This window comes from Sinocyclocheilus anshuiensis, unplaced genomic scaffold (genome assembly GCF_001515605.1).
Source record: "Sinocyclocheilus anshuiensis isolate Anshui unplaced genomic scaffold, SAMN03320099.WGS_v1.1 scaffold1189, whole genome shotgun sequence".
Classification (NCBI taxonomy): Eukaryota; Metazoa; Chordata; class Actinopteri; order Cypriniformes; family Cyprinidae; genus Sinocyclocheilus; species Sinocyclocheilus anshuiensis.
In genome coordinates this window covers 680,291-692,288 of record NW_015552686.1, presented here as the reverse complement: position 1 = coordinate 692,288, position 11,998 = coordinate 680,291, and the positions used below count along the sequence as shown (strand labels likewise).

The 11,998-nt window shown below is 35.3% G+C and overlaps 1 protein-coding gene across 1 annotated transcript in view; it reads right to left on the bottom strand.

The window, feature by feature from the left end:
- Window positions 1–7,261: 7,261 nt before the first annotated feature.
- The window catches only part of LOC107667609 (methylmalonyl-CoA mutase, mitochondrial-like), a 37,851-nt gene continuing 33,114 nt past the window's right edge, over window positions 7,262–11,998 (bottom strand). Inside the window, exons 11-12 of the mRNA XM_016459318.1 lie at window positions 10,937–11,084; window positions 7,262–7,447 (exon numbers count right to left, since the gene is read on the bottom strand). Of these exons, the coding sequence (XP_016314804.1) occupies window positions 7,262–7,447; window positions 10,937–11,084 (334 nt within the window). The remainder of the gene's footprint in view (window positions 7,448–10,936; window positions 11,085–11,998) is intronic.

The following is an 11,998-nucleotide window of genomic DNA, read 5'->3' as shown; positions in this document are numbered from 1 at the left end:
GGCATTTTAGTCAAAAGACTATGACTAAAACTAAATCAAAATTTGCTGTCAAAATTAACACTGGTGCACTCGTGTTCTTTGTGACAAAAACAGCACTCGTGTGATAGGCCTATTGCTCTCACTGCTGATGTGATATCGCTTATCATATGATATAAATATGAGATACAGAATGTTGTGCAATATTTAATGTGTGCATGGTTTAGTTGTCTCTCTGTTCAGCTCAAAGCTCGACTGTCTGGATTGCTATCTATTTGTTCTAAAATTGTCAAGTTTTCAAAATCGGTTTACGAAAAAAAATGAGGAATATCAGTTTTTGCCATCTAACAGAAGGCTTAGAGTTGCATATGCTTGATTTAATAGATTACGTAAATCATTTGTGTATCGGTCTGTAAAATTAATAATCAGAATCGGGGGTCCAGATAGGCCTCTGTGCTTTGGTAAATAGAAAGGACTCACTATTCTAATGCAATGTAGCCGTGTGTCTGTATTAATACTGTAGTTTTTTTATTAAGGTGAGTTTATTGAATTGTTTGTTTAGTAATTGGGTTAGGGTTAGGTAATAATATAGCAGCTCATATTGAACTTTAAAGCATCTTTCAGAAGATAAAACATTCTCTCCAGCAGTGTTAATTTCGTTGACGAATAATTTTCGTCATAATTTTCGCCAACGACATTTTTGTCACCGACAAAGACGAGACGATAACGAACTAAAACTCTTTTTGAATGACAAAAACTGACGAAAATCTATTGCCATTTTCGTCAACGAATAAAAACGAGAGGGACGATTTGGGAAGAGATTCAACTATTTTTAAAATTCTTAATATTAGTAAAAATGATAATCATGTCACATGCAATACAGATTGTTTCAAAGTAGCTTCACAGAGAAAAACAGGAAAATTAATACGTTTCATACAATGTTGATTCTGTTCATCATCAGTTATTAATTAAACTTGATTATTTTGATAATGAATAAAAACTACATATAAACACATTAAAAACAAAAACTACTAGAAGTGACAAAAATGCACAGCAAAATTATTAAACTCTAATAAAAATGTAAATAAAAAACTAAATATAAATAACTATAAAAGTATTTCAGTGGTACTAAAATAACTCTTAAGTGCTAAAATAACTAAAAATAAATAAATTAAAAAAAATTAAATTCAGTTCATCATCAGTTATTAATTAAACTTGATTATTTTGATAATGAATAAAAACTATATATAAACATTAAAAACTACTAAAAATGACAAATGTTGATTCTATTCGGTTCATCATCAGTGTATTATTGAACACTGGTGTATTATTGTAGGACAACCTCTTAAAGGGCACCTATTATGCCTCTTTTTACAAGATGTAATATTGGTCAGTTAAATCAGTGTCTATCATGATAAAACCTTAATATCAAACCTATATATGGAAATTTGAAATTTGAGAGAAATGCGTAATAAATGCACTGTAACTAAACCCATTAGATTTTAGCCGATACTGTAGATTAAAACTAAATGGCATTTTAGTCAAAAGACTATGACTAAAACTAAATCAAAATTTGCTGTCAAAATTAACACTGGTGCACTCGTGTTCTTTGTGACAAAAACAGCACTCGTGTGATAGGCCTATTGCTCTCACTGCTGATGTGATATCGCTTATCATATGATATAAATATGAGACAAAAACTCATACAGGGGCATTTTTTGCCCCAATATCTGGAATTTTAGGGCATAACTGCATTTATGGAGTTGTTACCCTGCATCATATTTGTCAACAGTCAACTATATGAAATGCAAGATGATGTACAGGTCTGGGGGCGGGGCCAGTGCATAAACTGTGTTAAAATATTTTAATTGCGTTATTTTTTCATAACTAATTAATTAAGTTAACGTGTTAAACTGACAGCCCTAATTTCAATACTAACATACAGTGATGACCAAAATGATTAGAACATTAGTATTTTCACCAGGTAAAAAATGGTTTTAAGTCAGTTATTTTTATCTTTTGCTGTAGCGTGTCAGTAGGAATATCAGTTTACATGTCCAAACATTCGTTTTGCCATTCATTGTAATAATCCAGTGAGATTTTAGTTTGCACAAGGAGTCTGACAACAGCCAGTGCTCTGCACAGAGATCTCGAATGACATGAAGAAACAGAACAAACTGAGACAGACAAAATCCAGAAGAACTGTGGCAACATCTCCAAGATGTTTCAAGAAACCTACCTGCAAAGCTACAGTACTGTTAAAAGTTTTAGGCACTTGAGTAAAAATGCTGTAAAATGAGGATGCTGTCAAAATGATGTCATAAATAGATTTTCTTTATCAATTAACTTCTATTAACTAAATTAAATCAACATTTGGTGTGACCATCCTTTGCGTTTAAAGCAGCTTTTGCCCTAGGTGCACTTGCGCATAGATTTTCAGGTAACTTTGCAGGTAGGTTTCTTGAAGCATCTTGGAGAAGTTGCCACAGGTCTTCTGGATTTAGTCTGTCTTAGTTTGTTCTGTTTCTTCATGTTAGTATATTAAAAGCATATTAAAATATTATAGAAATTTAACATAGGATGTACTTAAAAATGTATAATACAATATATTAATAAATAAATAAATATATGTACATATATAATAATAATAATTTTCAAAAAATAATTAATGCCTAGCATTTAAAAAAAAATACTAAATAACAAAAAATTAAGCATTACATCTTGAAATTATGCTAGTCAAAATGTATTGTAGATTGTCTCCTTTTTAACTATGCACAATTATATGATCATCTGCATTATATTACTCACATGCATAACTCAGTACTCAAGACCCACCCATTGAGAACCACTGATTCAAACCCTCCCGTGCAAAGCAAATCACATCAGTGGATATTTTAACTGCCATGCCAAATGCTAGTGGAATCTACCTGACAGATCTGATCCAGTACAAACAAATGGATTGCGTGCATTAAAAGGATTTTCATGTCTGCTTCAATTACCGTAGCTTCAGCTCCATCCGCTCACACTCACTACATGTTAACACTCAATAATCAATTAATGACACTCAGGCAAGAAGTCTAAGCAACTAAAGACACCTCCAGACCTCAAGCAACCAAGCCTAGGCTGAAATGGAATCCATTTCAAAACACAGCCGCCAGTGCACCTATGCAGCAACAAAGTAACTGCATGCATACAGGTTGCTACACACCATCCCATGTTCATATTCATTAGCTAAGAGATCATTATGTAGGAATGTGCAGACTGGCCTTATACAGGTCCTAATTACACCCCACTGTGACTAAGAATAGAGTTTGACCTATACATGAATAAATCGACCCCCTGGATGCAAATTTATCTGTTTACCTGTGTTATGTTGAAAGAGCAAGTGGCTTCTGGTTGAAGATGAAAAGATGAAAACGTGCAAATTTACATCGAGTTTGAATTCAACTTCAGTTAGTTATTTGATCTGAGCACAAATGGCGGGGTAATACTAATTATAAGGCAATATTGAAAATAGCAGGGTTATTAGATGTTAGTGCATAAAAGTTTGGGGCTAGTAATTTTTTTAAGCAATTAATCATTTTATTCAGCAAGCATGCATCAAATTGAAAAAAGTTATAAATGTTGTTCTTTCAAAATGTATGCATCAAAGTTGTGATTTCCACAAACATATTAAATAGCAAAAACAGTTTTCAACATTGATCATAATAAGATATGTTTCTTGAGCAGCAAATCAGCATATTAGAATGATTTCTGAAGGATCATGTGACACTGAAGACTGGAGTAATGATGCTGAAAATTCAGCTTTGCATACGAGGAATTAATTACATTGTAAAATAAATTAAAATAGAAAACAGCTGTAAGAACAATGTAAAAACATAAATTGTAAGAATATTTCATAGTATTACTGTTTTTACTGTATTTCTGATCAAATAAATGTAGACTTGGGAAGCATAATAGACTTCTTGCAAAAACAATTAAAAAAACAATTATTTGGATCACTAAAATATAATATATACATATATATATAGACATACATACATATGAAACAAATCCATCATCAAGGCATTTTAACTTTAAACCATTGCCTTTGGCCAAAATACAAGTCCATATATATATATATATATATATTATTGCTTTTGTCGCTTGGTTTTAAACCATGAAGGCGAGACAATGGATATCACATAAGCAGCGTGCAAACTTTGCGCAAGATTTATGCTGGTGAACGTCTTAATCTCAGTCAGTTCACTATGCAGAAAGTGAAAGCAAAAACGGAATGATGGAGATTTCAGCATCTGACGCCGCTTATTCTCTCAGAGACAACGAGAGACATCTTCAACATATGCTGATAACGGTATATAGCTAACTGTTTTCATTTATTCCCTTAATATTTCTCTTGTGGCCCGTACATAGGCCTAGTGAGAAAAAAAAAATGAGAAGAAATGTATTTTGTGTTAAACGGGTTGTTTTTGAAAGTCGGTGCTTAATAGGGTAAAAAAATGTTTTACAGATTTTTATTGATGACTGCAGTGTTCATATTTCAATGATAGGCCTATAATTAATTGTATAATAGACCTGTTTTAAAAGACCTTTTTTAAAACATTTTAATTGAGGAGTAAATAGCCTTATCTTTTGTTATCCTCGCAGTGCGTCAGTTATGCGGTAATATTGCAGGGCAAATTAATTGTAATGTTAATTTAATAATAAACTTTAATAATAAAAGTAACTTCATAATAATAATAATAATAAGCCTAATAAAAATAAGAAAATTGGAAATGCCAAATCCTCTTAATATTCCCAATAACTGATGTTTTCGACGATACTCTGTCTATCGTCGATACAAGATCATCGTCTTTCGACGCACCCCAGCACAGTGCGTGCCCGTCCACTAGACAGCACATTGCCTGTTATGATGTTTGGGCTGTCTTGTTGAGCGCAGTGGCACTGAGAACATTATATTTCACACACTTTAAGCTCTTTTATTTTCCAAATGTAGTAGGATTAGTCCAACGAATCGTTCGGTTTGTAATGCGTACCAAACTGAAAGCCTCGTACCGAACGGTTCAATACGAATACGCAGTCACTAGGAATTCTGGGCCCTGTGCACTGAATTTGCTATGGGGCCCCCTATGGGGGGTGAATAAGAAGTTACCAATCAAAAGAAATCAATATTAACTAAATTAATTTGCGCTACAGAGGTGGCACAGAAGATCACAAAAGTGGCATGTAGGTATATTTACAGACGTTTAATGAGGCTTTGAGGTGACATGGATGTTTTAAATTTATAACAATGTTATGAGATTGTTTTAAATATAACATTTTGAAAAACAGATATTGATTGATTGATTGATTGATTGAAATTAAATAACTGAAATGATACTTTAAAAATGAAACTAAAACTGCCAGTAGGTGGCGGCAAGTCCCTGAGTTTATCACTGAATCATTCATTAAATTGATTCGTTTGAACGGCTGATTCATTCAGGAACTAATTAAGTGACTGTCTTTATGAATGGGTAGTTGACTCATTAACTCAGATTCGTTTAAAAAAAACACAGGTTCATAAACAAAACATCGCTGTGTTTACTTGAAGACGCGCAGTGGCTCAGCTGTGACTGTAAAACTATTTTCATTGACGAAATAGAGCAAAATCAGGCAATATTGTTATAGTCAGACAATGTAAGTCACTTAATATTAACTTTTTATTTATTGAACTGTTGTATTAAATTAATATCACATTTACAAGCTCCCTTAATAGTCTTTAAAATCTTTCACTCACCTTTCATTGCGATCTCACAAAGTTCCATTATAACCAAGGAAGCTCTCTACACTGCACAATGAATCTCTTATTTACATCGTGTCTTTGTTATAATGAGAGGATTTATGAGTTTGCATCAGGTGTTTTGAGTAGCGAGTGGATTCTGATTAATGTTGCGTTCAAGGAATCAATAGATATGTCTGCGGTACATTAGGCTACTCAACGCTGCAAAAACATGTTGTAGAAACCTATGAAGCTGTCTTGAGTGCAAACACAAATATGCTGATTGGGTCAGTCGCACTGGTGCTCCTAAATATTTTTCATATTCGCACGTAGTAGTTTTCAGTCACAAATGCGACTGAAATGGTCACATTGTAGAGCCCTGGGGGGATGGGTATGAGTCTCTAACAAGATATCCACTAATGGTAAATTTATGTTATTATAATATAATTATTATATAATTTTATTATTATAATAATTAAAAAAATCTTACTGGCCACAAACTTTTGAATGTAAGAGCATTTATATTTTACACTAAGCAGCAGCATTTGCATTTAAGTTTTACATTTTTCATTAGTTAATGCGTTCAGCAGGAATCAAACCCATGAACTCGGTGTTGCTGTCACCATGTTCTTAGCTACAAGAATCTCTTATATACAATATGATCTTCTTGCTACTATAAAATAGTCAAAATACTGTATAGCGACCTATACGTGCACATCAATTAAATTTTATATGAATGCAGCAGGTGTTGCACCATTCACTGAATTGCTAATTATCAGTGAGCTCACATGAATTGAATTCAATATTAATATGGCAAAGGTCAGACTGCTTATTATATTGATTTTGGATCGTTATGTTGCTCTGGAGGCATAAGCGGCCTATGCTGCGTGCCGTTCCCAACAACCCTTAATCAAGCTAAAATCAATGTAATATGGAGCCTTTCATGACTTTCTGCTTTATTAATCAATAGAATAAGGTAATCTGACTTTTTGAGATGAGATTCAAAGATTTAACGATTAAGATAAGAAAAAAATTAACCACAAAAAAGCTGTTTCTTATCTTTTCCTTACACATTATGAATGGTAAAAGTTCAGTTGAGTCTAATCTACATCACTGTCAAAACATAATGATCAGGTTCTGGACAGATCATCTAAGTTGAATGTTGTCCATGTCAAAACAAAGATAACAGCTCCCTTTGAACATCATGGATAATATAATTTTTTTTTTTTTACAATGTAAGGCCATCTGAGGTGTAGACAATATATTTCAAGAGAAATCGAAGAATGAACTGTTGTGACGTCATTTCGAACAAAATCAGTCAAAAGTTTTCATTTTTGGGTGAACTATCCCATTAAGGAAAAGTAACTACACCAGCTACTAACTGAAAAAATTACTTCAAAGTTTTTGACTTATTTAACCTCAGTCTTCATACTCCGTTTTCTTTGAAACGGGCAGATTTCACAGAGGGATTTATTGCCTGTGTAGGTATTCTCACACTGTGCCTCTGCTCATATGTCCAGCTGTCTATCAGGAGGCAGTTGTTACCTGTGGCGGTATGACCCCTCCGCAGATCACCATGATATCGGGTCGGTTGAGGTTACGCAGCTCTTTGATGAGTTCGGGCACGAGGGTCTTGTGTCCAGCTGCCAGTGTGCTGACACCCACGCAATGTACGTCTGCATCCACGGCCTGCTGGGCGACCTCCAGCGGGGTCTGTCGTCATGGAAACGGACACAAGCATTAAGGCTTGTTTACATCAAGAACAATAAATAAAATCATAACTATATCAGCCTCCACATCAACGCAAAATAGCATTCCGTATATTATAAGCAAACACTGCACTTTTGTCATCTGTCGCATTAAATGCATGAGCTGTTTAAAGCAGGATGGATTCTGATTGGCTGTCCATGTTTTTATTATTCACTGGCTGGAATAAAATCATTGTGAAAATGATTTCAGTGATATAGTTCCTCTGTGCTGTTATTGTTATAGTTGTGGTATGGACTCTTCTATTCTTTTAAACCTAGAACAATTTTTAAAATGATATTTTTATCATTGTCGTTAGGGGCCAAGCACCGAAGGTGCGAAGGCACCTATTGTATCCGTTGTCTTCCGTTTCTTCCGCTCTTGAGTCTATGGCAGCCCATAGAACCACTTGCAGGAAAGTTATGAAATTTGGCACACTGATAGAGGACAGTCTCAACAATAACCATAGCCAATTTGGAGTCTCTAACTCAAACTCTCTAGTGCCACCACTTGTCCAAAATTTCACTCATGTTTATGCTAATAACTTTTGAACCACAAGGCACAGAAGGAAAATTCTTTTTTCCTCTGAATCCTTGGCTCATGCCAAGTCGAATAAACTCCAAAATGTAAAAATCGTAGGGTTTAGTTTTTTCGCTATTTTCAAAACTTAAAAAAATCGACTTTTTCGAACTCGTCCTAGACGGTTTGTCTGATTTTCACCAAAATTGGCTCAGATCATCTTCTGACCATTTTGGCAAAAAGTTATGGAATTCAAGTTGATTTGCGCAAACGAATTCTACGAAAAGCATGCAAAAATGGATGTGAGGCTACTTGGTGTGTGTTATAACAAGCATGACCTGAGACTACCTGCAGTGTTTTGGCACAGTGCCACCTAGTGGTCAGGAGATACGAAAAATGGCTATTTTTGCTTATAACTTCTGATTGGTTTGGACAAAAATCACAAAACTGGTCTCTTTAGATTCGGTGCATCATGCATCATGCAGTCAAACCATACCCAATTTTCCCATGTCAGCCATTTTGGGCATTAGTCATTTTGAATTTTGTCATAAAATGCTGTATTCTACGAACGCATTGACGAATCATTACGAAACTCGGTATGCATCTTCGGCACCATGCCCTGATGGTACTCGAAAAGTTTGGGGGTATAAAAGTTATAATTAAATATACAAAAATGCTAATAACACTTGCTTACATTAGCCTATTGTAATGAGACTGATGTTGATAGATTCCTTGGATCATACCGAGAACACCGATACCAATTATGCCATAATTGGCCAAACTTCCTGTCCGCCATTTTGATTCATGTTGAAAACCTACTTTTTTGAACTCCTCCTAGACCGTTCGTCCGATTTTCACCAAATTTGACTCGGATCATCTTCAGACCAAGCTGGCAAAAAGTTAAGGATTTCGTGTCGATATACGAAACGGTTCTCGTTTAGCGCATCAACAAATTTGCTGGAAAGATGCCAAACTGCATCTGAGGCTGTATCTCTGCAAAGCTTTGACATATTTACACCAAACTTTGTATGTGCCATTGTCACCTCACACTGACCACACCACATCAATTTGGTAAAGAGTGATAAACCATTAATTAAATATTATGAAATTTCAAAAAATGCTAATAACTTTTGATTGCATTAGCCTATTGTAATGAAACTGATCTCAAAATATTCCTTAGGTCAGGCCGACAACAGACATACCAATTATGCCATAGTACGCTTAACTTCCTTTCCGCCATTTTGATATATGTTGAAAACCTACTTTTTCGAACTCCTCCTCGACCTTCGGTCCGATTTTCACCAAAATCAAATCAAATTATCTTCAGACTGTGGTGACAAAAAGTTATGGATTTCGTGTTGATAGACAAAACTGTTTTTGTATAGTAACGCAACAAATATGAGGCATGATGCCAGACTACATCTGAGGCCGTATCTCTGCAAAGCTTTCCAGCGCCACCGTTGGTCAAAAGTGATAAGCCATTTAATCATATTTCTAGAGGTTGTATTTATGATTTTTCAGCCATTTCAATTACAATAATCCTAAAATTGCTTAAATTACTCATTGTTGCAGTTGGTCTGATGCTCCATGCCATACTTAACTCTTCATTTTGCGTCTGGAGTGCTTGGCCCCTTAATTGCTGCTTGCAGCTATATTTATCATTGTAGTTCCCTTTCAGTCGGTCACTCTCGGGACTGTAGCAATGCCTGAATCGGATCCAGAAATAATGGCTACACTTTCCCGGGCCGCCGTAGGGGTAGGGCCCAAGTGGAGACTTCCACCGTGTCCCGAGCCACCGCGGCGGACCTCGCGCTACGAGCGACGAAGGTTACGGCGCGGTCTCTGGGTCGTGTGATGTCCACTATGGTGGTCCAGGAGTGCCATTTCTGGCTGTGACTGGCCGACATGTGCGAGACGGACAAGACATGATTCTTGAACGCCCCGTTGCCCAGGCCGGCCTTTTCGGCGACACGGTGGAGACCTTGCCCAGCCCTTCAGGGAACGAGGGTTACCATACGTAACCGAGACGTTATCGTCTTGGTGCAAATTAATATTTCTATTCAGCAAAAATGCATTAAATTGATCGAAAAGTGAAAGTAAAGTTCTTCTGAGCTTTCTATTTATCAAGAAATCCTAAAAAAAATTGCATCACAATTTCCACAAAAACATTAGGCAGCACAACTGTTTTCAAAACTGATAATAAGAAATGTCTCTTGAGCAGCAAATCAGTATATTAGAATGCTTTCTGAAGGATCATGTGACACTGACGACTGGAGTAATGATGCTGAAAATTAAGCTTTGCCATTACAGAAATAAATTACATTTTATAATATTTGGAAATAGAAAAGTGTTATTTTAAATTGGAATAATATTACTGTTTTTACTGTTTTGTGTTACTGTATGCAGCCTTTGTTAGCATAAGAAACTTCTTTCAAACACATTAAAAAAATCTTACCCCAGCATTTTAAATAGTAGCGTATATAAACCCTCACACTGTGTTTGAGGTCCGAGGGACACTTTTTTTCACTTTATACCTAATAATCTAATGCAGAAACAGTTTTGTTCAGGATGGTACTGAGTATTCATGGAGCACAAATGAGAGATTTTGACTTATTCTGAAAACTGTAGAGAAGTGGGAGCTTAACTCTGAGGTATGCATTTGATCTGCTCAGTCATGGATTCAATGTTTTGATGTTCATGGCTCAGAAAGGATCTCTTAATTGATGATAGACTCTGCCCTTAAAGGAACACTGGGTGCTAAAATGTGTGAGATAAATACACATGTTGACAAGTTGAGCTCAATGAGCTGATTTCTTGAGCATCTTTAACACAAGGATGACTTTCGGAGGAAAATATATTTTTAAACACATATACAGAGAAAAACTCTTTTAAATAGAAGATCTAAATGCAGCATCACAGTTACAGCATCTCTCTTACCTGAAAAAGCGGGCCGACGTCCACATCAAACCCAAGGTCTGCAAATCCAGTGGCGATGACCTTTGCCCCTCTATCATGACCGTCCTGTCCCATTTTGGCCACGAGCAGACGGGGATTTCTGCCTTCATGCTTTTTGAACTGTATGACTCTGAGAAACAAGAACACACAGCATCATGGCATCAAATTACTGATGAAGTTTCAAACACTTTCATGGGTTTATAACTATATGATGGTAAATTATTTTTTGGGTGAGCTATTCCTGTAAAGGACAAAACTGTGGTTGGTTACATCATATACTTTCCTAAAAGAGTTACTTTTTATCCAGTGACTGAAATAAAGACGTTTTTGGTAACTGAATTAAAGTTGAAATAAAACATAAATCTAAGATGAAAAACACTAAATAATCTTCAGATCTTCAGGCTGTAAGATCTGGATCTTTTGTAGGTTTAGTTTTAAATATTTATGGTGTAATGTTTGATTTTTACGGTCTCACTCTCTTATCAGTTTTGTCAAACTAAGGTCACATTGGGGCGGAGAGACATGCTTTAATCAGACTGCACAAAATCCTTAAGACACACAAAGACAGAAATACAGTGGAATCTCTGAGCTTTTCTCCGTCTAAGCTATCTTTATTTATCATCAATTCAGCAGCTAAAGCTAAATCCAGTTACATTTAGTGCTTTTTGACAATAACAATAATGATGCCGTAAGGGTCAAAAGGATGTTATCAGGCCGAGCCATGGGTTCGGCTCTAGTGCAATAAAAGATTAAATGTCTGCGAAATGATATCGCATGCGATTTATCGTGCAGCCCTAATATATATATATATACGTATATACACACACACACACACACACACATAATATCAATTAAAAGTTTTCTGTAAACTTTAGTTTTTAGTCAGTTTTATTGTTGTATTTTTGTGTTTTTATTATTATATTACTAAAATATCATTTAAACTGCATATATATGTACATACATACATACATACATACATACAGTGCTGCTTGAAAGTTTGTGAACCCTTTAGAATTTTCTATATTTCTGCATAAATATGACCCA